Below are 27,158 nucleotides of genomic sequence, written 5' to 3' on the forward strand. Positions count from 1 at the left end.
AGGGGGTAGGCCTGGAGCAGGAGAAGGCAGAAGGGCAGATCCCGAGAACGCTCTGACAGCCAGGCTGCCCGGGGTCAGCCCTTGGGCCTCCTGGGCCCTTGGCAAAAGCCGCGGGTCGTTCCTTGTCCCCCAAAATGAAAATGCAGGGCAAGTGGCCGGCCTGCGAAAAGACAGCTTGCCAGAAAAGGAGAAAAAGAAAGTGGCGAGTAGAGGAGAAACGCAGCTGAGCTGGCCGCAGCCCCAGCCCCACTGTCGAGTTCTTGGCGAGACTGTGCTGGGTGCCAAGAGCCGCCAGCCGGTCCACCCCCCTGGCTGGCTACACAGAAAAGTGCCCCGTGCGAAAGAGGGTCAGGAGACGTGGCCGGCATAAAAATAGGCAGGGCCCGGTGAACCTTTTCTAGCCAACGTACATCAGGCTGTTTATAACAATAAAGCTTATTTTTGTACTTCTTGAGACGGTGCCTCTCTTTTAGCTTGGGTCCCCGCGAGACAGGTTGCTTTCCTCGCCTCTTGTTTTCCTGCTCTGGTGGTCCCCTTCCGGGGCCCTGCCCTTAAGACCCCACCTTGTGGCTGCCCCCTTGGGTGACGGGAAAGAAACCGCCCTGTCCTAAGAGGAGGAACGACGGAGGTGCTTCAGCCCACGCTGTCTGGAGAGGACACCCCCCTGCTCGGGTCTTCAGGGACAGGGAGGGGGACGGGAGCCCCTCCTAGGAGGCCACAGACAGACAGACAGAGAGACAGACAGACAGACAGCAAAGGTGGAGCTGCAGCCCCGAACCGTTTGGTTTTAACAGTTTTATTCTGGAAAGCGGCAAAGAAATGATTCTGCTGTTAATTACAAAAAGGAAGATGATGATGATGAAGAAGAAAGAAGGCGGTGGCTAATTAAAAATATCCCCCAAGCCAGAAGATGATTTTGGGAGACAGAGGTAGAGAGAGGGAGGGCAAAGGCCTCAGCTCTCCAGCCGACAGAGAGCGGAAGAGCCCTCCTCCTCTTGGTAAACCGCAGGCCACACACGTTGGGGGGGGCTGGAGAAGGGGGTGCCCTGTGCACCCACCCACCCTCGCCAACGTCACTCTGCCCGTGGGCAGGGGTCCTCCGGGGGCCCCTCACCCACCTCCTGGTTCTATCTGGGCCAGAGATTCCTTAGGCAAAGGCAGCGGAGGGCAGCCGGCCTCCCGTCGGCTTTGGCTGCACCAGGCGGTGCTGGCACGGGGCGCAAGGGGGGGGCAGCGGCGCAAGGAAGCCCCCCTCCTGTGCTGGAAAGGCAAGCAAGAGCAGGGGAACAGGCAGGCTGGGGGGCGCAGAAAGCCAAGGCAGAGAGAGGGCAGAGGGCCAGGCTTCCAGGCGGGAGACATGGCCCCAAGGCAGGCAAGCAGCTGGCCCCCGAGGGCCCCCCCACAGCCCCGGACGATCTGCTCCTCCTTCGCTTGGGCCAGGGCGCTACAGCAGGATGAGGCCAGAGGCCCTGTCGGTTCCTCAAAGGCCCCTCTGGAGAAGCAGGGCCCTGGGGCTCTTGCGGAGGCCCCTGTCCAGCCTCAGGAGGATGGGCCCCATGCCAGCTTCAGCGCCATCCCTGCTGAGGCCGTGCCAGGCCTCCTCTGTGCCCCCCATCCCCACCCTGGTGAGGTTGTCCCCCTGCAGACGTCACCCACGCAGCACCTCCGTGGGCCGTCCTGGGCTGGCCGGCCGTCTCGCAGTCAAGCCTCTGCACCCCTCCAGGCAGTCCCGTTGGCGGGCAGAGAGGGCAGAAGGCCCAAGAGGCTGCCGGCTTGGCTCGGCTCGGCCAGCCCCCCCCCATAAAAGAGCACCAAACCGGACAGAGAGTGGGGGGGGTGTGGGGGAGTGACCCCCAGGAGCCACAGGCGATGGTTGTGCACTAGCATCCCTGGCGCTCTCTGTCAGCCGTCAGGAAGCCCTGGGTGAGGTGGGCTGCTCCTGGTCCTGGAGGTTCAGCCGGCCTCTCCCTTGGGAGGGCTTTGGGTGCCAGCAGGCTCTTGTCCAGCCTCTCCTCCTCCTCATACTCCTCCTCCTCTTTCTCTTCCTCTTCCTCGGCAGCTGCCAGGCCCGGCAGGGGCGGCTCAGCCTCTCCTCCCACCTCCTTCCCTCCGTACAAGGGGACCACCTCTTCCTCCTCGGCCCCATCCTCCAGGCTCAGGGCTCTCCGGCCACGGGGGTACCACCGGCAGGCAGGGCGGCCCCCACCGCAGCCCGGCAGGTTGTGGGCCCGGGAATGGCGGGTCAGGAAGACCTCCAGCAGGTAGTAGAAGGTCCAGAAGATGGCAAAGCAGCCCAGCAGCATCAGGGTCTGGGGGAGGAACGCCAGAGTCAAGGCGGAGGGTGGGCCACCTCAGCCCGGGGGGGGGACCCCCTCCCCGGCCCTATGCCGTCCTCCCAGATCGCCCCTTCCCCAAAACACAACCAGAAGCCAAGCCCTGAAGGAGGACCCAGTGGCCCAGCTTGGTTTGGACTTGACACAGCGCACCCCTTCCTCCCTCCCTCCCTCTCCTCCCCCTGATATTCCCCATCCACACACGCCCCACGCCCCACGTCTACCATGGGCAGCGATTCCGCACCTTGAGGGTGTTGGTGGAGAGCGCGTAGGCCTCCTGCTCGGGGATCTGCAGGCCCGGCGGGCAGGGCAAGGAGAAGTTGCCCTCCAGGTACTGGCCGCTCATGGCCTCCTCCAGCCGCCTGCAGGAGAGAGCCGCCTTCCATCACCCAGAGGAGAGTGGCCACGGGCCCTTCCTTCTTGCCCTTCCTCCACTAGACTGCTTCGGTTCACCCCAGCCCTCCCTCCCTCCCTTTCTTTCCCTGACTAGAAAGAAGTGTGAGCGAATCTCTCTAGCTGGCTCATGCAAACGAGCCAAGCCGCGTGCTGCTGAGGATCATTCCAATACACAACGCTCAGAGCCCTCCGAAGCCAGCGCTGGAGCGCCCCCTGCCTTGCACTTCTCCCGCCGCTCTCTCCAAGGAAACCCCCTCCAGTGGAATCGCAAGACCATGTCGGGGGTGGGCGGGTGGATGTGCCCCCAAGCACACCCTGTGTTTCTGGCTGCAGAGGGAACAGAATGTGAGCCAGTTGTCTTTTTGGAATCCGGGACCCAAAACACCCCCCCAACCAGCTTGTCCCGTAGCTGAGGGCCAGGGCTCTCCCCCTTTACCTCTGCCGCTCCTTGATCTCCTCGGGGGCCCAGGAGGATCCGTAGAGCGTCAGCTGCCACTGCTTCAGCACCCCAGCTCTTAGGGTCTCGTCCCCTGGAATGAGGGCGTGTGTGTGTGTGTTTGAGATAGATAGAGAGAGAGAGAGAGAAAAGCAGGGGAGTTCATAGAACTACAGAAAGACCGGCTGAGCAGAGGCACTCAGCGGTCATCCAGCCCAGCCCCTTCCCAATGCAGGAAGACTCTGCTAAGCTACGAGCGAGAAATGTCACCAGCTTTTGTGTGTGTGTGTGTGTGTGTGTGTGTGTGTGTGTGTGTGTGTGTGTGTGTGTGTGTGTGTATGCAAGGGGGTCCAGGCACATGCACATGCTCGTCCTGCCCCCCCCTCTGGCCAAGGGGGGAGCTCAGAGCCCCAACTGCATCCCCAGGAGAGAGGACTCACCAACATCCTGAATCTGGAGGCGGTAGGTGCCCTTTGCCTCCTCACCCCAGCAGCGCACGGTGGAGAAAGTCCAGTCCAAAAAGCCATTGGGATCCCTGCAGGGGAGGAGAAGAGGGGGCCTGTGAGGAGACCCCTCGCCAGCCACCCAGGGAAGGAGCCAGGCCTCAGGGGGCTTTGGGGAACCAGAGGATGGGGCAAACGTACCACCCCCCCACAACCTCTGACTATAACGCTACAATGCCAGAACCAGAGAGACCCTCTAGAAAAGCTGGGAAGCCACCCAGCGTGGGTGTTGAGGGAAATCCAGAGGGCTCCCCCCCCCACACACCCCGGCACTAAGAGAGGGAACAAAAGGGGTCCCCTCCCCGCAGGGAAGGCTGGGGTGGCCAGCGCCTCCCTTGCTTAGCTGCTCCCTCCCCTCCCCTCCCCACTCACGAGTCCATGCTGCGGGCCGTCCCGATCAAGGAGCTCATGCCGCTGGGGCAGAAGAGGCTGAGGACCAAGTTGCCCCGGCGAGGGTGGGTGACGGTGACGGTGACCGCCACGTGCTCCAGCGTTTTCATGCCAGACAATGCCAGGTCTGCCTCCGTGACTGAGCGGGGAGATAGGAAGGGGCACATCATCATCCACACCGTGGGCCCCCCAGCCACCGCCAAGCCCCTCCAGAAGGCCTTGGCGGGCCTTCCGGCCACCCCCACCTGCAAAGTAGGGCCACGTGCCGGGACCTTGGCTGGGGAACATCCTGGAAGCAGCGCCCCTCGGCCTGGGGGCTGGTTGGGCCGCCCGGAGGAGAAGGGGCTGGCGGGTCGAGAGTCCCCCCCCCCCCCCCGGCACCAGGAAGGGTTGTTATCCCAACTGTGTGTGAATGCAAGGGGAATACATGCCGTAGGAAGACGTCACCGCAAAGGCCAGGGGGCTTCCGCTGAGGTGGGAGGGGCCGCAGGGTCAGGTCCTCTTGGGTGGGCTTCCTTAAGGCCCCCTTCCTCCTTGCCCCCAGCCTTAGGAGCACCAAAGGCCCCCACCCGTCATGAACCTGTGGCTGGGGCAGGCCTTTCCCCACCTTTCCCTTCTCCCTCATTCTCCCTCAAAGCAGCAGGTAAGAGTCAGGCCAGGGGAGAATCCTGGGGTCCGGTTGGCACGGCTGGGCAGCCGCCTTCCCTGGCTTTACCCCTCCCCTGCCCAGACACACAGAGACCGCCCAGGGTGGGGTGGCCGCTCCCTGCCGAGTCTCACTGGATGTTCCTTCATCCCCCGGGGTTCCAGCATCTCCTTCCGCACAGCAGCCGCCAGAGGTGGCCCTGGAAGAGTTAAACCCGGAGCTGTCTCCCTGCCTCTTCCCCCTCCTTGCAGCAGCCAGGCTAGCCTCCTCCCCCTCCCCCTCCTCGAAGTGGGGGCCTGACCCCCACATTCCTCCCTGGGACTCAGCATTCCCAGCTCCGGGTTTGTTCTTGCTGGGTTTGTTGTGGTTCGTGAGAGAGAATTCCTTTTACGGGAAACAGGAGCAACCCGAGGCGAGCCGAGAACACCCTCTTTGTCCAAAGGGAGGGAGGCGGGGAGAAGGAGGAGATCCCGCCACCCGCTGCCCCCAGGGTTCAGCAGCCCAGCTCAGAAGGGAAGGGAGCTTGGAGAAGCTGAGATGGAAGGCCCCAGCATCCCAAGGGGAGAAGGTCTCTCCCCCCCCCCTCCCCTGCTCCCTTCCGATTCGCCCCCACCAAGGCTGAGAATGAGCCAGGCTGAGCCGAAGGACCAGTCGCCTGGCTGCTTTCGTGGCTGGGATTGGCCCCAGGTGCCCTGTGCCCGCCGGCTGGCCACTCTGTGGGGCTGGGTTCGTGGTCTGAGTCCCCACTCTGCTCTGTCCCTCACCTCTGGCTCACCCGAGCTGTTCTGTGGTCAGGAAACCTACGCCCCGTCAGTTGTACAACAAGGCACCCTGGTCTGGGTGCTCCCAGGAGGCGACTGGGAAGGGGCAGAGGGAGAGGAACCCCCTTCCAGGAGAAGGTCCTTGTTGTTTGTCCACCCCACCCCACCCCACCCTGGGGGGTGTGTGTGTGTGCCTGTGCACATGCCGTGTTTGTGTGGATGGACGGGTGGAGGGTGGCCAAGACAGGAGCTGCGGGATTGCCTAAAATGGGTAGCAGGAGCAGCCAGGCTGGGCGAGAGCCAGTCAGTGGTGCACGGATCCTGCCGGAAGGCGTGGAGCAAGATCTCAGCCGCCTGCCCTCCATGGGGGGCGGGAGGGGGGAGGGAGGGTTGGAGAAAGAGGAGGGAGGCAGTCCTTTGGCTGCCGGGGTCCCTCCAGCCACCCGCCCGATCTTGGGTCCGTGGGACTCTCGGCAGGGGTGCCCAGGCGGGGCCCACGTTCAGCCTCCCCACAGCCCCCTTGCGGGACAGACCATTCCAGGCGACCTCCAGATGGTCCGACGTCAGGGGGATGACTCTGTTCTCCTTCAGGAGGGGGCTGACGTAGGAGGCCAAGTAAGGGACCGACTCCCAGACCTGCCAGGGGAAGGAGAGGAGGCTGCTGGACCGCTTCCCCCAGGCCTTCCCCCACCCTGGTGGATGGGGCCCTCAGCCCACCCAGGAGCTCTTGTCCGGCCGGGCTCTCCCCTTCTCTCCCCCCCCCCCGGGGCAGAGGCAAAACGGGCCCGCACAACGGGGTGGTGGTGGTGGAGGGAACACCTGGGGATGGCCCCCTGCCCCAGGCCTCATCCCTGGGGGCTTCCTTGCAGGGGGGGCCCCTGGGGCCTCCGGAGAAGGGGCCCCGACTACCTTGGCGGCATTGACCAGCCTCCAAGCCTTCAGCAAGCCGAACCCGTGCTGGTGGCTGTGGCTCAGCCCCGCCTGGTTGGTGTCCCATGAAGCCCGGTGGTCTTCGTACTGCCAAGAGAGGGAGGGAGGGAGGGAAAAGGGGGCTCAGGGGGAGCACAGGGGCCGGCCGCTCCGCAGGGAGGCTGCCGGGAGCCTCCTGGGGCCAGAGCAGACTCTTCCCCCCCCCCGGCCCTCCGCGATGGCGGGGAAGCAGGTCTCCCTTAAGAGCTGAACCGGGGGGGGGGGGCTTGGCCGCCCTGAGAAGAGCCTCTCTTTGGCCCGTCTGACTCCAGAGAGGAGCGTAAGGGAGACGACGGTCCCAATGCCAGGGAGAAAGGAGTCCCCAGGCAGGCTGCCTCTCTTCAGAGCCACTCACCGCTCTCTGCAGGACAGTGGGGCTCCCCCCCCCACACCAACCCACAACCGACACATTTCGGAGCGAGCGAGAGGGCCGTCCCGCCTCTGGCCAGGGCCCTGGAGCCGCTGCCCCCCAACCTCTGCTCCGTCCAGGGCAGAGGCAGGCAGGAGCATTCCTGAGCCAGTCCCAGCCAGGTCCATAGGGGGAAGAGAAGGACCCTCCCCCCCCATGCCCCCCACCCCCCACCCCAGTCAGGGGATGAGCTCACCTTGGTGGCGGTGAAGACGATGATGTGCTGGACGTCCCTCCAGGTGAGGCAGGGGCGCACCTGCAGCATGAGGGCGATCATGCCGGCGGCCAAAGGGGCTGCAGCGGACGTCCCCGTGTGGCCTTCTGTGCAGCCGGTGCCCCTCTGCAGGTCCCAGTCGGTGGTCGCCTGCGGGTTGGGTGGGGGGTGGGGGGGTCAGAGAAGGGGTCAGTTGGGGGGAGGGTGGACTTTCCTGGGCCCGGGCAGCTCCCAAATCCCAAAGGGAGGAGAAGATGCTCCCGGAAGGGGCTCTCCCTTGGAACAAGAGAGGACGCCCCCCCCCCGCTGCCCCTCCTCCAGTCGGAAAGCTGGCACCTGAGGATGCTGGTAGAATGGTTCCTGCCATACCCATAGGAGGCCAGCACACCCCAGAGGCTCTGTGAGGGATGAGTCGAAAGGCATCACTGCTACACACACACACACACACACACACAGAGGCTGGGCAGGGCATTTCCTGCTGCTCCCCAGGGCGACCCGGTCCCCTCTTGGCCACAGACTTAGACTGGGAGAGCAAGGCTGCCCCCGTTTATTTAACACCACAAGCATCTAGGGCCCCTCTTCAGGATGGCATCCTTGCCTCGCCTTCCGGCTGGCGCTGGGACTTCTGCTCTCCCCCCCCCGCTGCCCCTCCTCCAGTCGGAAAGCTGGCACCTGAGGATGCTGGTAGAATGGCTCCTGCCATACCCATAGGAGGCCAGCACACCCCAGAGGCTCTGTGAGGGATGAGTCGAAAGGCATCACTGCTACACGCACACACACACACAGAGGCTGTGCAGGGCATTTCCTGCTGCTTCCCAGGGTGACCCGGTCCCCTCTTGGCCACAGACTTAGACTGGGAGGGCAAGGCTGCCCCGTTTATTTAACACCACAAACACCTGGGGCCCCTCTTCAGGATGGCATCCTTGCCTCGCCTTCCGGCTGGTGCTGGGACTTCTGCTCTCCCCCCCACCCCCCCTCCCTCAGACCTCCATCCGTCTCTTCTAAACTGATGGAAGTTTTTTTTAAAAGAACGGTGCCTCTTCTGGGAAGGCAGGAAGCTGGGGGGGGGGGGGTTTCACAGGGTTTGCCCCTTGGCAGCACTGTAAGGAGATGAAGACAGCACCCACTGGGAGTGGAAAAGGTGGGTCCCCTTGCGTCTTGCTTGGGAGGTGAGCCGCCTGGCCAGCTTTCTGGAGAGGGCCGACTCTTTCCACCCCTTCAGCTTCTGGAAGCAGATTTTTCCTCCCTTGATGGCCGCAGGGTGGAAAAATCTGCTTCCAGAAGTCTCCATGCCCTGGCACTCAGACAGGGAGAGCCCCCCCCCTGAGCCCCCCCCCCCAGCTACTGCAGGAAGCAGCCTTGCCAAGAACGGGATTTGCCCAACTGACTTTCTATGTGGAGCATGGAACCGCGGCATCTGTTGTCAACCACGGCAATTTGCACTTGAAATACCGGGCGGCCAATCTTCTGAAGAGCCCTGCGCTTTGCCAGGGAACACGAGCGAGTGCCAAAAACCTGGCTTAAATTCTTCCCATTCAGGAAGTGGCAGAAGGTGGGGGAGGCTGGCAGGAGGAGAAACTACTTCCAGGGTTCCCAGCAGGTAAAGGCCTTCCGAAGGAAAGCAGGCGGCATTGGGGGGGGGGGGTCGCGCCTGGCAGCACCCGCTTACAGAGGAGGCAAGAGACCTTTGCAGGCAAACTGTGCCTCTCCTCCCCCCCCCCGACCCCCACAAAGGCTCTGGAAGGCAGGGAAGGCAGCGCTTGCCCCACCCTTCAGGAGACTCCAAAACACCCAGCAGAGTTAGGGAATCTGATGCAGGAGAGGACGCTGCCCCACAATGGGCCGGCCAGCCGGCCACCCTCTCTCACTCACTCACACGGCCACAGGCGCACAGTTTGGGCTGGTATGTAACAAGAGAGGAACGTTCCACCCCCACGGGAATGTAGGCCCCCGCGCTTTGCACAAGCCATGCCTCCCTGTGCAAGTGGTGAGCGCCATGAAGAAAACCTGACCTTTGCGTGGGCAGCCTAAGTCCTGGGCGGCTCCGCGGCATCAGCCCCGAACGGGTCCCCCCCCCTGCAGGCAACCAACCGCCCATGGGGATCCCCTCCTTGACCCCATCCCTCTAATGGGTTTGGGTTTATTTCACGGGAGGAAAAGGGGAAGAGGAACTGAATGGACAGGCAAATAAATGGATGGGCAAAGAAAGGTCAGGGGGGGGGGTTTCCAGGGCACGTGGGGAGGCAAGGAGGGGAAGAGGCGCAAGGCTGGTCATGTGTGCGAAACGGGAGCAGGGAGCCAAGCCAGGCTGGGCCGGGCACGGCCGTGCGGCTGCCCAACCAGGCAGGTGCACAAGGGAGTGCCTGCTTGCACCCCGACTTACGATGCTCCTCATCAGCTTGTCGCCGCCACTGAAGGTCACCGCCAGCATGGAGGCACACTCCTCGGCGTAGAAGGGCATGGAGCCTGTCTCGTCCACGGCCCCTGGGGGAGGGGAAGGCAGAACAGGGAGGGCGAACTCAGCCCAGTGCTTAGAAAAGAGGCTTGTCGGCCCGCCACTCCCAGAACCCCCCCCCCCCACTTCCCCAAGGAAGCCTCTCTCCAAAGAAACACCACCCATGGCTGAGTGAGCCTCCTCCAAAAGCATGTGGGTGTCTTGGGAAGGGGAAGTGACCCCGGAAGCTCCTGGGGGGGGCAGGAGAGGCAGAAGGGCAGCCAAAGGCCACAGAGACCTCCGGGACAGGGCCGGGTAGATGCCTGGACAACGGGGGGGGGCACAGGTGAGGAACCCCTTGCCACCCGGAGCCCGCCTACGCCGGGTGCCTCTGGCTGGAGAAAAACCACAAGCCTCTTCTGGCTGTTTGAGAGTCCGCAGAGGGCAGACTGCCTCTGGATCAGGGCTACAGGGCACGCACCCCCCCTGCTCCCACCCCCCCAACTCCAGTCTAAAGCAGGCACTCCTCCTGGTCTTACCGACAGTGACGGTGTAGATGGAGTTGGCGTAGCCATCGTAATTGCAGTTGTCTTTGTGATGCCCTCCGTTGCCGCTGGCCACCACGAAGATGCTCCCGAAGCCTCGGCGGCCAGCCATCACCCCATGCTGAAGGGCGGCCTGTTGGGGGAGGGGGGCAGCAGGGGGTTGGGCGGCTGCAAGGGCCTCCGCTTCAGCTTGCTGGACACACACCTTGCGCCCTATCCCGGCAGCCCCCCCCCAACTGCCAAACCCAAAGAAAGAGGGGCCCCTCCTTTTTCACACACACTCCTCCACCCTTCTGCAGAAGCACTCCAGTGACAGGGGCCGCGTTCCCAGAAGGGAGCCTGCTTTCCCTTGAGATGGGTGTGTCTGCAAGGCTGGTGGCAAAGGGAGAGGGAAGGTGGCTGCCCCCCCCCCCGGCCTGGCCATGGAGACCCTTGGAGCCCGTCCTTGGGACCCACTGCCTCCCCGCCATGTCTATCACACCTGCGGCCATGGGGTCCTGACCTTTAGTGCCCAGCAGAGAGAGAGAGGCTGCTGCGTTCCACCTACCTTTCCAAGCTGATGGGGGCCATCCACCGTTTTGCCATCATCGTCTGGACCCCAGCTGTGAAGGGAGACCCCGAGACACAGCAGCACTCAGTACCCTGGTGGCGGGGGAGGAAGAGCCCCAAGAGAAAGAGGCCCTGGATCCCACCCACCCCAGCTGGGCAATGGGAGCAAAAAAAATCCCACCCACTGCCCTCTTTCTCCACTCTGGCAGAATAAACTTCCTGACAGTAAGAGCTTCTTGGCAGGGGAAGGTCCTGCACTGAAAGCAATGGGCTCTCCTTCACTGGGGGGTTTTGAGCAGAGGTTAGAGGGCCGACGGAGAGGGGTGCTCAGGTGGTGGACCCTCTGCCCTGGCCATGGGGGGGGGGTTGGCGGGCGGTGGATAAGGTGGTCCTTGGAGCCCCTTCCCTTCGAGGACTCAGCGATCCACCAAGAGATCCCCTATAAGGAATTCAAACCTCTGCAGAGGAGGTCATGGGCCAAAGGAAGCCGCTTGCAGCCTCTGCCCCCACCCTTGCCCTTGGGTCTCATGGAGCTGCCATCAATCCAGAACCGACCCCCATCTCTGGCTTACCCCCACAGGGGCCAGAAGCTGCAGTATGAGCTCTGCCCGGCAAGGATGCCGGTCCCGGCAGGCCACGGGGCTCGGCGACTGGCTCCCACTGACCTGCAGCTGTAGATGTCGTTGATCTGATAGTGCTTGTTGAAAGCCACGGCCTCCATGCTGTCGGTGAGGGGCCCGTCCAGGACACGGATCCCTGCAGAGTCAGGAACCCCCAGGTCACACCGCTGGGGACACCAGGAACCGCCTCGCAAGCCACACGTAGGGAGGCTTGCACTCCAGCTCTCCCTGCGTCCACATGAAGCTCGTGGCGGCCAGAAGGGAGTCCCGCCCCACCCCCACCCCCCACCCCCTCCAGTCATAAAAGAGGAACGGCAGGGGTCCTGTCTCCCCAGATGAGCACAAGGACCGAGGGCAGAGGAGGGACTGGAGGGCCAGTCTCTGCATTGGAAGCCCTAAGGAAACCTTCACGAAGAAGAGCGACTTTGGAGCGACCAAGGGACTGCTGGAACACCCGCCCCCTTGAAGAGAAGCCAGGGATCCGTGCAGAGAACAGAGGGGCCAACCTGCGTTCTGTGTCGGCCCTATTCAGGCCCTCTAGAAGGCAGGCGAGGGGGAGGTCAACCCACGAAGAGGGGAACGAGCCAGCCCTGCCCCCCAGAGGGCAAGCCTCCCCTGACAGAGAACTGCTCTGCCACATTCAGCGACTCCCCCCTGCGCACTTCCCCTCCTTGTGTGTTTATTTGCTTTCCTGCTACAAGACCCGGATATGGTTTGTGTGTTATTTCATAACCGAGAAGGGGTTGGGAGGAGCAGAAGGGTGCCGAAGAGGAAGGACTGAGGGGGGCAGGACTAAGACTTCCCCTGCAGGGGGGTTCCCTCCAGCCTGTCCAGCACCCAGAAGCCAGCCATGGAGGCACAAACTGTGGGGGGAATTGTGTGTGTGGGGGGGTGCAAACACAACCCACTTGGAAGCATGACCCTGTTCCTTATTATAGGGAGGAGGCGCCACCTGCAGGGGGAAGGGGGCAACAGAAGCCTTGGTGTGGTCCCTGGGATGCCCTGGTTACAGACACAAACACACACACACGCAGGCACACGACTGCACATGCGTGCACACATGTGCAAAGGAGGATTTCCAAGGAGAGCACAGGACCCAGCACCTAAAGGCCTCCCACCAGTACCAGAACGTGAACCCGGCCCAAGGAGCCCACCCTTTGCCCCCTGGCCGGTCCCAGCCCTGCTCTTCCCTCTGGGGGGGGGGGGAAGGGGATGCGGCTGGAACCCCAGCCCGGGAGGGCGGCCTGTCGGTAGATGGAAGAGCAGGAGGATAACCTTAGCGAAGGGTGCGTATAGACCGTAAATATTCCAACAACCATCCACTCATGAACCGCAGCCCTTTCAAAACTCTCTTCACAGTCGGTCTGGAAGGATGCTTAATCATCATCCCCACGTGGAAGGGAGGCATGAAAAGGAAAGGCCCGCCTGGGCCGGCCCACTTCCGGTGGATCCCAGCCTCTGCAGGCAGGTGGAAAAGGGGGGGGGCGTACCTGCGATCCGACTCCCGTAGGCGACTCCGACGGCGCAGAAGCTGTTGTTGGAAACGGCCGCGATTTCTCCCGCACAGCGCGTCCCGTGGTGGTTCCCGTTTTCCTCGTCCGGGTGGGGCATGGGATCCGGGTCGCCGGAATTCAGGTCGTAACTACCCTCAGGGCTCTGGAAAAAGAGGGCCAGCCTACGAGTGAGGCCCTGGTTTCCTGGAGAGGCGGCGGAGGAGGACGCAAAGCTCTCCAGGGGACTCTGTGGCGGTGGCGGGGGGGGGAGGTAAACGTGGCTAGCCGAGTTGATTGTGACATCGGGGGGGGAATGCGGCTGAGATGGGATGAGTTGCCCCCTGTTCCTCTCTGGACATTCCATGGGAGGGAGATCTGCGAGGGCCGCCTTGCCTCTGTCTTCTCCGCTGGGGGGGGGGGGTGAGCCCCTTGGTGGACTCTTGGATGCAAATGGCAGGATGCCAACCCCCCCCCCCAAAACAGACATCACCGGGGGGGGGCAGCAGTTGCAGGGTTGCAATTGATGCCTGCCTCACCGCTTCCTTTCCTAACCTCTGAAAGCAACCCAAGCCTCCTGGCTCAACCTTAGGCTGCATCAGGATGGCGGCATCATCATCTCCAGCATCCAAGGCAGGAGGGCGCCAGGGGCTGGGGAGCAGGAGGGCGGAGGTGTAACCCCTGTCCCGCCAAAGCCCCTGGGGGCCTGGCCACGCGGAGAGCAGAATGGGACGGACCTGGCTGCAGGGCTTCTCTGTCCTACGAAGGGGCCCAGATCCATCCCTCCTCAGTTGTTTGAGAGCTGGGGGGTGGGGGGGGGCCTCCCTCCCCTCCCTCCCTTGTCCCGGGAAAGGTTACTCACGTAGTTGGGCTGGATGTCCTTGACCGTGTGCTCCACGCCGTCATCCACCACCACCACCGTCACGCCCTGGCCCGTCACGTTCCTCTCCCACACGCCCGTCACGTTGATGTCCATGCCAGGGCTCTTGCGATTGCTCTAGGGGGCAGGAAGGCCTCAGGGTTAGGGGGGCACGCTCCGTGACTAGGGGGCTCCTGGGGGGAGGACAACAGCATCACAGGTCACGCCTCTGACAGGCTTGGCCGGAGGACCTCTGGGTACCCCCTCCTGCCCTGTCACCTCGTAAGGGAGGGTCCTTTTCTGCTCTGCTCTCCACCAGCCCCTCTGAGTGACGTTAGAAGCCACGGGGAAGGCACGTGGCCGTTGCTTTTTCTTTTCTTCTTGGCAGCAGCGGAAGGCGCCACGGCCCCCTCCCCATGCGCCCGTGCCCACGCGTGGGAATCTGTGCTGGTGGCCTCAGAGCGTTTCCGGCTGGACGCCTGGCTTGCGATGGACGGGAGGCCATGTCCCGCCCCAGCCCCCCTCCCACCCGGCCCCCAGGGCTGGAGTCCGAGGGCTCACCAGGTGCCACTGCTGGGGGAACTTGGGGTCATTGAAATGCAGAGCGCGCTTGGACCGCTTGAGGAGCCGCTGCTCGGCGTGCCACCTCACACCGTCATGCTGCGCAAATACCGCCTCCGCCGATCGCTGGATGGCTTCCAGGCCCAGATCCGTGGCGCTCGCAGGGCGGTAGCCCAGCAGGTAGTGACCCCTGAGCTCCCCGATCCGGCCGAGGTTCACGAGGCCGGCCTCCTTGGCCAGTTCGTCCGCCTGCCGGTCCAGGTCGTTCTCCTCAGAGGGAGGCGAGCCCTCCGGTCCTCCTGCCAGGTGCACGGCCCAGGTCACACCCCCGGGGCAGTGGGCCGCGCCACCGCCGCCACCGCCAGCTGGCGCCGCCCCCTGCGCAGGCTGCAGTCTGGCTCCGCGGGCGAGTCCGCTGAGCAAGAGCAGCAGGATCCAGGCGGGCCTCAGCCAAAGGCACCCGAAGATGCGCGGCGTCGTTGTTGTTGTTGTCGCGGCCTCCATGGTGGCCCCTCTCCATGATGGCGCCTCGCCTCGCCAAGGAGGCATCCGACAGGCAAGCTGCAAAGGCAAGGCACAGGTCAGACCGGGGTGGGGTGGGGTGGGGGGCGCTGCTGGGAGGGGCCGGCCCCAGCCCCTGGCAGAGCCCCAGCTTTGCCCACAAAGGGTCCCGGGTTCAATTCCCCACAGTGGATGAGGGTGGCGGGGGGGGGGAAGATGTCTGGCTTGGGTAATTCAGTAACTGGAGGGGGAAAGTCTGAGCAAAGTTCAAGGTCTTCTTTCGCTCTGGCGGTGGGCCATCTGGCCCCTTGCCTTCGTTAGCCCAGTCGTTTGCCCAATGGCACGTCCGCTTGCCAAACCATCATTGGACTCTCCACCTCAGTCCTGAAGGGAAACAGCCGCAGCAGCCAAACCCTCCAACGGCCAGCCTGAGAATCCGGTCCCATTCTCTCGCCAACAGAGCAGCCTCTGGTTTTGCCTTTGTTTCCACCTTTACCAAAAGTCGCCCTGGGGAGGCAGGTCCTCTGGGCCAATTAATGTTTCACCCACTGACTTGCTGGCTGGCTACCTTTTGAGCTGCCACCCCCCCCCGCTCCACAGTGTACCTGATACGGAAGCCCGGCCCTTTCTTGCACGAATCAGCCCACAACCGGAGCCACAAAGACACTTTTAAAAACAACAACATCATCTGCAACAGCGCGGGGGGGGGGGCGGAATGCAGCCCAAGGGCCAGGATCCCAGAAGTTGAATGTGTTTGAGTGTGTGTGGGGTGGTGGTGGTGGTGAATCAGCAGCAGGTAAAGCCCACGACTAAGCAAAACAGGTCTTGGAGAAGCCTGCCCCTTTGTTCATTCCCCCCCCCCCATCAAATGGAGCCTCCGCTGTGCCTGGGGCTGAGATGATATTTGGGAAGCCCCTTCTGGGCCCCGGAGACGATCAGCAGAGACGACCCCTCTTGAACTGGGGCAGGACCAAAGCCAAGGGAGGGAGGGAGGGGGCGGGAGAGCTCCCCTCGGGGGGGGGGCTTCCCTTGGCCAGGGCACCGCCAGCGCCTGCCCAGGCCCTTTGGGGGCTTCCCTTTCCTCTGCCTGCCTTTCCCTGCAAGCAACAGCCTGGCGTCCCGCACCCCCCCCCCTTGATGCCCCCTTTCTGGCTCGTGGGCGAACGAGCCACTTGCCCCGTGGCGGAGGAAGGGGGGGGGGAACAGCCTGCTCTGGGGTGCCCGTCGCTTCCTGAAGCAAAGGCCGGGCTGAAGGAAGCCGCCCCCGACACCGCCCGGCATCCCTCCTTCCTCCTTCCATCCCTAGCCCGGCGGGGCCGCGGAGAAGCAGGTGCCCCCCGCGCCCCCCCCCGCCGGGAGGAGACCCTCGGCGCCTCTCTCTCTCTCTCCGGGCTTCCCGGGCAGGGTCGCCTGAAGGGGCCCGGGTGCCTCCCCGCGAGGCGGCCCCCCTCCCCGAAGAAGAAGGCGCCCTCGCCGAGGGGATCCCCGCGTGGCGCGCCCCCCCGCCCCCGCCCCCCCGATGGCTCGCCTCCTGGGACCCCCTCCCTCCCCGCTCCCAAGTGGGCACCTACCGCGGAGGAGGGGGCGCATGGATCGGGCCGGGCTCCTGGCTGGCTGGCCGGCCGGCTTCCTCCTCGCCTCTCCCGGCTCTCGGGCGGCCGCGCTGGCGGAGCGAGGCGGGCAAGGCACGTCCAGGCCGGGGAGGCGTCTCCTCCGCCGCCACCGGGCGCGTCACGTCCGGAGCCCGGCCTCCTCCTCCTCCTCCTCCTCCCGGTTCCTCCGGCCGAGCAGGCGGGGCGAGCGAGGGCTGCGCGGCCGGGACCGCGGCGGGACCCCCACCGGCCCCCCCCGCCCCGCATCTGCCGCGGGGGCTGCCCGAGGGACGCCGAGGGACCCCGCGAACCGGGCCGGGAAGGAGGGCCAGCGCGCCCGGTGAGGGACGGGAAGGGGCCCCGGGGGGGGGCGGCGGCGGGAAGGGAGGGGAGGGAGCGGGGAGGGGGGTGCCGCGCCTCCTCCTGCGCCCCCCCCCTCGGGGAGCAACCTCGCCCTCTCCGGCTCCCGGGGGACCCGAGCCCCGACCCGCTCCGGGGTACCCCCCCCCCCCGAGCCCCGGCTGCCTGCCTGCCTGCCTTCCCGTGCGGGGGGGGCGGCGGCGGGAGGATGGGCTGTGCGCCCCGGCGGGGGTGGCCCCGGGGGGGGCGGCGGGCGGGATGGAAGGAAGGAAGGAAGGAAGGGGTCCCTCCTCTGTCGCGGGGGTCTCTCTCGCTCTCTTGCTCTCCCTCGCCCAGGCTGGCGGTGCGGCGGCAGGGGGAGCTCTGGCTCGGCCGGGCTCGGGCTCCTCCTCCTCCTCCTCCTCCTCCGGGCGGGCCTGGCGCCTTCCCCGCGCTTCCTCGGCGGGCCGCGAAGACCGGGAGGCCGAGCTGGGCGCCGGGCCTTGCAGCCGCCCGGACGGAGCGGCCCCCCCCCCCGCCGCCTCTGCCACCCCCCCCCGCTGGCAAGTCCTGCCCCCTCCGGGGACCCGGGGCTCTAACGAGGCGTGGGAGGGGGGGGCGCGCTTTGTGCTTGCCGCCGTGCCTTCTGCCCCCCCCGGGAGGGGGCGCCCCACTCCTGCCCGCCTGCCCCCCGTCCCCGTCCCACCCACCCCCACCCCCCCCGGGAAAGAAGGGAGTTTGCAGCCCCGGGCATCCTCCTGCAAAGCGAGGCAGGCCGTTAAGGGTCCACCCCCCCCCCGGGGCTTCCTGCCGAGTGAAACCCTTGAGCGGAGTGCAGGGATCGCGCCCCACTGCTGGACCCCCCCCCCGCCCCCATTTGTTTGCCTGCCGACTGTGGCTGATGGGAGTTGCGAGCCACCCTCTCTCTGCTCGGCCCACCTTCAGGCTCCCTCCCCCAGCTCTGTCGCCCCCCCACCACCACCAGCAGGCCTGCCTTTTAATACCGGTGCTTGCCCCCCCCCCGCCCCCCATCTGTGGAAAGGGAGGCTCGGGCTGCTTCCAGGCCCCTTGGCCTGGCCAGGAGAGCCTCGCTTGTTGGATTAAGGGCACTTTTCTCCCTCCCCTCCAGTGGTGTTGCTGCTGGGTGACTCTGGTGGTGGAGGAAGCGCCCGCCCGCCTGCCCGCCGACCTGCCCGCCCTGGGATCCTGCCCTTGCAGGCGGAGCAAAGGCAGCTATGGCATCGGAGAAAACCAGGGAAGAGGAAGAGGAGCGCCCGCTGCCACCGCCACCCTCGGGCCAGGAGCTGCCCAGCGGTCCCTTGGGCCAGGCGGCCGCCCCCTGTGACCCCACCCCACCCAGAGGACTTGCCAGCTTGCCTCTCAGGTAAAGCCCCCACCCCACCCACCCCCCAGCTGGGGTGTGCAGGCGGCTCTAGTCTCGGGCCCGCCCGAGGTCCCTGGCCTCTCTGCCCCATCCGCCCTCCCTGGTCTGAGCTGCTTCCTGCCCCGCGGACCATCTTTGGGGCGGAGCCTCGTTCTCTGCTCCGCCATCCCAGGAGGTCCAGGTCCTTTTCTCTGGTAGCACCGTTTTCCGTGGAGTTCTCTCAGAAGAAAGGCCAGCTGCCCAGCTGGGGGGAGGGGCTGAGGAAGAAGTGGTTTCCTTCCTGCCCAGATGTTAACACATAGCAGTGTACTTGGTGGGGACTCAAAGGGTCATCTAGTCCAGCCCCTGCGGATGCTAGAGTCGCCCTGACAGGTAGCCCTCCCCCAAGGGCTGTTTGAAAACCTCCAGTGGGAAGGGGGGGCCCTCCACCTCCAAAGAGAGGGAGTTGCCCTGCCCAAGAAGCCCCACCGGTTACAGAGCACTTGCTGGGGTGTAATTAGAAGATCTAGGTTTTCCTTTCTGCTCTGGAAGTTTCCTTTGCCTGATGGTGTTTTGGCCTCGTTTTGTTTGTTCTCTGAAGTAAACGGCCTGGGGCATCTAAAGGCCAATACGTAGCTACAAAATCTTTTCAGAAACAGGGCAGTCAGTAAACAAATGGTAATATCTGGATACAAGTGCACCTCCTTGCAAGCGGCTTTGGTTTCACCACCTGGTTTATCAAAAGCAAGGAAGGGCGATGCAACGCAGCCGAGCGATTAGCCTCCCAGTTTCTGCTGTGGGTCAGCAACCTTGTGTGACCTTTCCCCATCCAGAGTTTTTGGTCAAAGGCTATGGGTCTCCTCTGGGGGCATGGATAGGAGCCGGGTGTGTCTTGCACGGGCAGCCAGCCCTTCCTTGTGGCACGCGGCACCGGGAGAGTCTTTGAAGGCGGCCAAGGGCTGGCCGCTGGCACTCTGTGCAAGGTCTAGCTTGCTTTGGAAAAAGAAAGAAAGAAAAAAAAGAAATTTGGCTAGCTTGCCAGTCGCATCGGGGCAGGTGACCTGGACATCAGGCCCCCATTTCTTTGGCCCTGGGTGTGCAAGGAGGGGAGGCAGCAGGTGGCACCACGGGGGTGAGCTTTGCACGGGGGTGTTGATGTGTCTCTTGGCTTTGTTCCTTTCTCTCCCTGGGACAGCACAAGTGCCCTTTCCGCCGACGGAGATGCCGGCCTGCCGCCACCTGTGCCCCAGGGCCCCCACCCCTGGGAAGATGAGAACGGGGAAGGCGGCCCCTCTGAGGATGCTGCCGAAAGGGACTGCAGGACTCTGGAGACGGATGCCCACTGGCCCGCTCCCAAGGGCCAAGAGGGCCCAGCGGAAGAGCCCACCGGCCCCCCTGGCCTTCCTTCCACCGAGGCTGCCCCCTCCAGAGAGGAGCTGTCTTTGCCCGGCTTGGACAGGGCGGCGGGAGAAGAGAGCGCCCCCCGGTCTGGGGAGCCGCGACCGACGACTCCCCCGCTTCCACAAACAGACTGCTCCGGGGACCCAATGGGCGCCGTCCTTTGCTGCTCCAAGGCTGAGCTGGGAGCGTGGGTGTTGCAGCACGGCCAGAGGCAGAATGGGTGCCTGGACGTGGAAGACGCCGCCTTGGCGGCCCCTCTGCCGGGGGAGGACCCAGAGCCCGAGGAGGACCCCTCCTCCAAGCCTTCCCAGAACATCGCAGTGCAGGTCAGGGGCCCCTTCGGAGAGCATTTTTCTCAGGGAGGGGGTGGGGAGGGGTGGGGCGGGGGGGTGCCCTCTTCCTCCTCCTCCTGCTCCCCATGTCTCACAGCCTTCCCTGGTGCAGGCCGAGCAATTTTCAGTCTCCCAGTCCTTGTGGAGCTGGGTTTAGGAGAGCGATGGAGGGGGTGGCCGAGCAGGGCTAGGGACCCGTGCAGAAGCCCAGTTCTCTTTTGGCTGGCTGGCTGGCTGGCTGGTTTGGCATCAGTGAACCAAGAGAAGGCTAGGGTTTAGGCCCTGAGCCCAGCTGGCCTCCCACCTGCTGGCACAGCGGCTCCACCAAAGGCCCTCTGAAGAGGAAGGCCAGCAGCCCTGCGCGCGCACGCACGCACGCACACACACACACACACACACACACACACACACACACGAGCAGCACTCGCTTGGCAAGGGTGAGACTGGCAGGCAAACCCCCCTCTTTTGTCTCTGCAGACTGACTTCAAGGTTGTGGACCTGGAGGTGAACACAGATCAGGACATTGAAAAGAACCTGGTAGGTTTTTGCAGGAAATGGGGACGGATTAGGTTCCTGGCTGGCGGCTGTTGTTTTTTCTTTGGGCAGGCAATGGGGGGGGGGAGCCCTTTCTCCGTTGCTGGGGGAAGAGCTTCCCATCGGCATTTCCTGAGTACGTGCAACTGGAACCCCCCTCTATGCCGTTGTTGCTGCTGCTTGGTTGCATTCACGGGGACCTGGAGGGGTCCAACACACCCCAAGGGATGGCCTTCCGATTGTGTTGGGCCCCTTCTCCAACGGGACGTTCCCTGCTCGGGACGACCTGGCCAGTTTGGAAGGAAAGAGTCAAACCATCCCCGTCATGGGATTCCCTGCTCCCTGTGGGTCGGTGCCCTTGTTCGCTCTGAACAGGGTCCGCCACCTCTGCTCTAGGAGCCCTGGAGCCGGCCTGCATCTGCAGGGATTTTGCTGTCAGCTAGAGCCACGGAATTGTCCAGAGGCAAAGGGTCATCCAGTCCAGCTCACTTTGCCAATGCAGGAGTCGGAAGTAAATCTTGGTGGCTTAAAATATTCCATTATTAGGATTCCTTTATTTGTCTGTGAGCAAGACACGGAGAGCGGGGTTACAGTAATGAACAGAGCGACGTTTCCATTGTCCAAAAGGAAAAAGCGGGCCTCCCTTGAGCCTTCTCATTGTATCCCTGGCAGGATAAAATGATGTCTGAGCGGGCATTGCTGAAGGAGCGCTATCAGGAAGTGCTGGACAAGCAGAGACAGGTGGAGAACCAGCTCCAGGTGCAGCTGAAGCATCTCCAGCAGCGGAGGGAGGAAGAGATGAAGAACCACCAGGTACCCAGCCCCATGCCTGCCTTGCGCTCTCTCCACAGACGCTTAGCCGTGGGGCGCCCGTCATCTCAGGCTTCAGGACAGAACGGGACTCTCTCTCTCTCTCTCTCTCTCTCTCTCTCTCTCTCTCTCTCTCTCTCTCTCTCTGTTTTGGATGCTGCTGCAGCCTCAGTCTTACGGGAGAAGCAGCCACTGCAGGAGATGTGATTGTTTTTCTCCTGGACAAGCCAAGCAGTCTGGGAGTAAGTTTATCCCCAGGCACATTCCCCACATCCCAGAGGTGGAGGGTGTGGGTATATGTGTGCCATTAGAGGAGATGCTTCCCCACCTTAGACCAAAAGCTGCTCTGTGCTCCTGACTTCTCATACTAAATTTCAGGCTCCAAAGTCATCTTTTCTAAGATGAGCAGCTTTAGTGCTGGCCTTCTGGCAGCTGGATGGTAGGTTATATCTTATTTCCCTGTCTTTAGAAGGGTTGCTGCCTGGGGATAAACTTACTCGCTCCAAACACAGATGTTCCCAGACTCAAGCCACTACTGCTGCCAGTCAAAGTTGGCACTGCTGGTCCAGATGGACCAAGGGTCTGGCCGGTATATAAGGTACATTCTTAGGTTTCTGGATCTGCAAATACAGACACATACAATGTTAATCGGTGTAGCATGTGTGTTAGGAGTGTAGTGCAGAGGATACCCTGGGAGCAATGTTCAAACCTCACAGTGGTTCTGAAATGGCCGGATGGCTTATGGCAAGCTATATGAACCCTAAGTAGCATCTTGACTCTTTCACATTGAGTTGTTGCTGTAACCTGAGGAGGATTACTTTGAATGCCTTGAATGGTGCCATTTTTATTTAATTGTTGTAGAAAACATGGTTATAAATTCTGTAGGTGAAGTGCATGTAAAGCCGCTGCAAACTCTTGGTCCTATGCAGAGGTCAAGTATTTATTGCTCTCCCTTCTCCTCTTCCCCAGGAGATCCTGCAAGCTATCCAAGATGTGACCGTTAAACGGGAAGAGACCAAGAAGAAGATGGAGAAGGAAAAAAAGGAATTTCTGCAAAAGGAGCAGGACCTAAAAGCAGAGATCGAGAAGCTCTGTGAAAAAGGCAGCAGGTACTTGGGAGACTTGAAGGCTGCCGGGGGCAGAGACCGGCTGGGGGAGCCCTGCTTTTGCCCGGGCCCTGTGGCTGGCCCCAGAGGACTCGCAGGCTTCGTGCTGGCTCAGTCCCCATAGCGGGAAGCTCCAGTGGGACCGGCCATCCTTTGGGGTGGGCACAGGGTTGGGGCTGCCCCATCCGGATGGGTTTGAGGCCCCTGAAGCCAAGCAAGGGAGCAGGTTCGGCTTGCAAGTTAGCCAGATTGGCCAGGAGCAGCGTTTCGCCCCTGGCCGGCCGGCTGGCCGACCTGCAGCTGCTTGCAGGCATTCAGGCGGGCTGTCCTTTCCCTCTGCCTGCGCAGGCTGCTGAAGGAGCAGGAGGAGAAGGAAGGCAAGATCGTCTCCCTGGTGGCTGAGCAGTCGGAGGAGAAGTACGGCTCTCATTTATCGCTTGGCTTCTCCCGTGGCCCCCTTTCTCCTCTGCCCCACCTGGTTCAACCTCTCCTTTCTCTTTTCCTTCCCACCTGGGAGGGAGGGGGTTTGGTCCTGGGGGAGGTCGGCCTTGTCATCCACGGAGCGGAGAGACAAGACTGGCTTTCCGTCTTAGCCAGGAACCTGTAACAACTCTCCCTACCCCCCCCCCCGCAGGGTTCTTTCCTGCAGTTCCCAACGAGAGTGGGGTTGCCACCCCCCAGGAGTGATGGGTTTTTCAAAATCCTGCCTTTCTCCACTCCTGCTAAGGCAACCAACAGAGAGGGGGGCGAGGGGTGATGCTCAGGTTAGCCTCCCTGCACCCCCAGCCCCCGAGGTCTGTTCCTGGTGTTGTCCAGGTCAAAGGCCCTGCAGTCATGCCTGTGTTTACAGGGGTGTGGGCAGCAGAAGTGGCCAGAAGTCCATGGACGTTTATGCCCAATAAAACCCGCTCCTCTTTAAAGTGCTACAACACTCTTTGCTGGTCAGTGGGATGATGGTGACGCCCAAGAGCCTTTTAAGGAGTGTTTGGCAGAGTTCACCTCCTGGTTGCTAAATCGGAGCCCCCTTTGTCCCTTAGGGAGGCGTGGGAGTTGGAACTGGACAAGCTGAAAGACCAGCAGAATGAAATCAACAGGTCTGTCCTGGAGGAGACGGAGCGGGCCTGGAAGGCAGAGGTAGGTTTGCTGAGCCCCCTTGCCCTGCCTCGAATAAATGGGGCACTGTGTTCCACAGGATCCCAGGGGGGCAGCTGGACGGAGGATGCCCCACCCACCCGCAGCCTTCCTTCGACTGTACACCTTGGTTGCCGCGGGCAGGCGGTCCCTGCCTACAGAACGGCCCTTGCAGGAGGATGGCTGGGCTGGAGCTGTCCCGCCACGTTGCCGTCTGAGTGGCCGAGGGAGGGCTGGGGGACCCAGTGGGGCTTCTGTTCTTTCCAGATCCTGTCCCTGGAGAGTCGGAAGGAGTTGCTGGTGCTGAAGCTGAAAGAGGCAGAAAAAGAAGCCGAGCTGCACCTCACCTACCTCAAGTGAGTGGGGGGGGGGACCCAGACTCCCTCCGGGCACAGAGGCTGCACGGGGCAGATTCCTGGGCAATACTGGCAGGGGTGCCTCCCTGGGCGGTTGTCTTTCTGCCTTCCTCTGCCTCTTCGGCTGTCCTCCCACCTTTTTTTATGGTGGGACCCTCCCCTCCCCGCATGAGAGGGGCCTCCTTATTGGCCCTTGCTGCTTTCGCAGATGACAAAACCACAGGGCAGCTCCTTTCCCAAGGAGAGGCTGTGCCGCTTGGTATGGCCGTTTCATCACAACAGGGCTGGGAACAGCAAGTGGTGCCCGACAGCCCACTGTAGGCTGCATGTCAGGCTTCCCTAGGCCGACCTCTGCCCCCAGAAGTTTTCTTTTGGGAGGCCACGGTGGGTCATCCTCTGTGGGTGCCTGACACAGGTGGTGGGAATGGCCCTTGGTGGCTTTTCCCCTTTCCGGCAGGAGCCCCATGGTGCCTTCCCTGCAGGGCCATAGGGATTACCTGCCCTGTGACATCACACACACCTGTCTGTGACTGAAGATGAGCCGGCTCTCACACAGAACCTCAGGCCTTCCTCGGCGTGGCTGCTCGGGGCAGGGCCAGGGAGGAAGCCTGCTCGCTGTGCATTCTCTCTCTGGCTGTAGGCGAGAGAGCAGGGGAAGCCGCTTGATTACGCTCCTTGCCTTTGTGCCCGGACAGGTCAGCCCCACCCACCCTGGAGACCATTCAGCCCAAGCAAGAGTGGGAGACGAGGCTGAACAGAATACGGATGACCAAAGAGAGCGTCCGTGTGAGTGCGAACAAAAGGTTAATGAAGGAAGTACCCCAACGGGGCGCATGCTGGAGTAACTGTCCAGCTAGGCTGTCTTTTTGGTGGCGTGCATGCCCCGTTGGGGGCCTCCCTGCAGCTCCCTCGCGCACCCCCCTCCCCCGGGGCTTGGAACTGCCTCTGACTTCCCCAGAAGAAGAAGATGCTTCTGCAGACGGCTGGAGATTCCCCCTCCTTCTCTGTTCCTTTCTCCCCTAGGATCAGTTCAACGACCACATCCAGCTGGTACGGAACGGGGCCAAGCTGAGCAGCCTCCCGCAGATCCCCACACCGTCCCTGCCGCCACCCCCACTGGAGGTGAGCCTCTTCCCCTTCCCTGGCTCCCCGGTGGGGCCCTTGGGCCAGCGGCGCACGCTCTCTCCACTTGCCCTACCTCACCAGCGGGGAAGAAGGCAGCCCTTGGAGCCCCCTCAAGCTCCCTGGGGGGGGGACATCCACACAGAGTGGCCACGATCATAAGGACGCTCCGGAAGCGGGCTGTGCATGGCTGTTGGTTTTGACCCCTGTTTAGTGATGGGGTGGATGGGGTGGCCCCCACCCCATGAGGACAGCCCCCGCCCCCGAGGAGCAGCCCCCGAGTGAGGGTCTCCCTTTTCTCCTTCCTCCCAGGCGGACTTCCTGCTGCCGGCTTTCCAGCAAAGCAACCCTGCCCTCCCCCCTCGCCTGCCTTTCCCCGTCGGGACGGTCCCCGTGCCCATGCTGATGCCCAGCGCGGACCCCCGGGTCCTCTCCTTCCCCCTCCTGAACCCTTCCCTCTCCAGGCCCAACCAGCCCTCGCCCCCCTTGCCGGCCTCCCAGGGCCGGAGCAGCCCCATGCTCACCTCGCTGGCCAACGCTCGCACGACGCCCACGGCTTCGCTCCCTCCCCCGCCGGGCCTTGGCGGGGTCAAAGTGGTGCCCGAGTTCCCCCACAGACCCCCGCCGGTGGACAAGTTGGAGAAGATCCTGGAGAAGCTGCTGATGCGCTTTCCTCAGTGTAACAAGTGAGTGAGCCCCAAGCAGAGAGGAGACGGCCGGCCCTTTCGGCCCAGGGAGGAAGCCGAGCGGTGCCTGCCTTGGCCCAAGGGTGCAGGCAAGAGCCGGAGGCCGGCCAAGAGGCGGCTTCTCGCGTAAAGCCAAGGCAGGGCATCAAGCAAGCTGAACGGGTGCCCCTGAAACCAGCCCCTGGCTCCTTCGGGTCAGTTCCCCACCCGCACGTGGCCTGCTCCGGAGCTCTGCTGAACTGCAGCACGAAGGAACCCGCCCCCTGCAGCTCCTGCTTGGCCAAGGGTGGCTCTGCTGGGTTGGGGCTTCTCCCCTTTGGGATGGAAGGGAGGGGGTTAGTGCAACCTGCCCGGGGAAAGGGGGCAGGAATGGCTCTCCCGGAAGGCTTCTCTCTCCTCCTCCTCCTCCTCCTCAGGGCTCAACTCACCAACATCCTGCAGCAGATCAAAGCGGCCCGGAGAACGCTGGCCGGCCTCACCATGGAGGAACTGAACCAACTGGTGGCGGCCAAGCTGGCTGAGCGGCAGGAAAGGGTGGCCGCGGTTGGCACGCAGGTAGGCTGAGAGCCCTCGTGGGGGCTCAGGCGGGCAAGGCCTCCAGGCGGTGACGCCTCCTGAGGGGTCTGGAAGCCTGGGCGTCGAGCCAAGCCCAGCCGGCGGTGGGCTCCTGGGGGCATCTCCCCGGCCTGGCCTACCTCCCTTCTCCCTCTGCTGCAGCCTCACAGCCGGATGTGCCCCTCCATCTTTCCTGCTCCTCTGCCTCAGATCAGCAGCCCTATGTTCTTGCCCTCGGGCCAGGTCTCCTACGCCGGGACCCCCCCTCAGGTGAGATGAGCCTCCCGCCTCCACTGGGAGGGAGGGAGGGAGGAGGGGATCCTGCCCCCCCCCCGGCCTCCAGACTCACCGTTGCCGTCCCCCCACCCAACCCCACCCCACCCCAGGCGCCTGCCACCTGCAAACTCTGCCTGATGTGCCAGAAGCTAGTCCAGCCCAATGAGCTCCACCCCATGGCCTGCTCCCACGTGCTCCACAAGGAGGTGAGTGCCGCTTGGCCACAGCAGCGGGTGGTGGGGCAGAGACCTAGAGATTGGCAGAAAAATGGGGGGCAGCCTTTGATTTGCTGAGAAGACTGGGCTGCCCACCCCACTCCAGGTGGCCTGATCTTGCCAGGATGGGCTCCCTGGTCAGGTGTTTGGCCTGAGAGCCGGCGGAAACTGTGGTCCCAGCCTCCCTCCCGCCCCCCCCCCCCCGTGGACTCTCGGATCTCAATTCAGCTGACATCTCCGGGAGCAGGGGTGGGGATGAGGTCAGGGAGGGAGCCTGTGGCCTGGGGGAGGAGGGGCTGGAGCAGGGATGCCCCCCCGCCTCAGCCTCAGGAAACGCTGCTCCTGCCCCACACTCCTCCCCACCCCACCCCTCCAGGTGGGAGGGAGCGGCTGAGGGCCAACGGCCACCCTGTGTCCTTTGTGCAGTGCATCCGGTTCTGGGCTCAGAGCAACGCGGAAGATGCCTGTCCTTTCTGCCCCAGCCCGAAGTGACCCCCCAGTCCAGCCCGGCCCACCCTTCTCGGGGGCACCGAGGATGAGGCCCCCCTCCTTTCCCAGGCAGGGAGCAGAACGTGGAGGCCACGCCGAGTGGTGTCCTGGGGTTTCTACAGCTCTATATTTATACGGCCGTGTATACACATGTACATTTTTATTCTATAGGGAATGTGTGTATAGAAAGTCTGTATACATACCAGTTCATAATAAAGTGTGTATATTATGCAGA

At 63.3% G+C, this 27,158-nt stretch overlaps 2 protein-coding genes across 3 annotated transcripts; one reads left to right on the plus strand and one right to left on the minus strand.

Moving 5' to 3' along the window:
* Window positions 1–780: 780 nt before the first annotated feature.
* On the minus strand, window positions 781–16,475 carry PCSK7 (proprotein convertase subtilisin/kexin type 7). Of its 2 annotated transcripts, none has more exons than XM_072979376.2 (16): window positions 16,188–16,475; window positions 14,116–14,676; window positions 13,558–13,692; window positions 12,696–12,861; window positions 11,251–11,341; window positions 10,584–10,638; window positions 10,031–10,169; window positions 9,441–9,541; window positions 7,040–7,207; window positions 6,375–6,482; window positions 5,999–6,101; window positions 4,041–4,197; window positions 3,606–3,700; window positions 3,166–3,259; window positions 2,578–2,695; window positions 781–2,309 (listed from the first exon to the last, which is right to left on the minus strand). In XM_072979376.2, exons 1-16 carry the CDS (start codon window positions 16,473–16,475, stop codon window positions 1,881–1,883), a joined length of 2,808 nt encoding a protein of 935 aa, XP_072835477.2. In that variant the 3' UTR covers window positions 781–1,880. The 2 variants fall into 2 exon arrangements, with proteins under 2 accessions (XP_072835477.2, XP_078235694.1); XM_078379568.1 differs by having other exon boundaries at window positions 11,158–11,341.
* On the plus strand, window positions 16,407–27,158 carry RNF214 (ring finger protein 214). Its single transcript, XM_072979381.2, has 16 exons — window positions 16,407–16,548; window positions 17,677–17,931; window positions 19,106–19,637; window positions 20,121–20,180; window positions 20,850–20,990; window positions 21,957–22,096; window positions 22,442–22,510; window positions 23,131–23,227; window positions 23,492–23,580; window positions 24,276–24,366; window positions 24,604–24,702; window positions 25,015–25,388; window positions 25,805–25,943; window positions 26,106–26,213; window positions 26,330–26,425; window positions 26,861–27,158. Exons 2-16 carry the CDS (start codon window positions 17,783–17,785, stop codon window positions 26,924–26,926), a joined length of 2,250 nt encoding a protein of 749 aa, XP_072835482.2. The 5' UTR covers window positions 16,407–16,548; window positions 17,677–17,782; the 3' UTR covers window positions 26,927–27,158.

This window comes from Pogona vitticeps, chromosome 8 (genome assembly GCF_051106095.1).
Source record: "Pogona vitticeps strain Pit_001003342236 chromosome 8, PviZW2.1, whole genome shotgun sequence".
Lineage (NCBI taxonomy): Eukaryota > Metazoa > Chordata > Lepidosauria > Squamata > Agamidae > Pogona > Pogona vitticeps.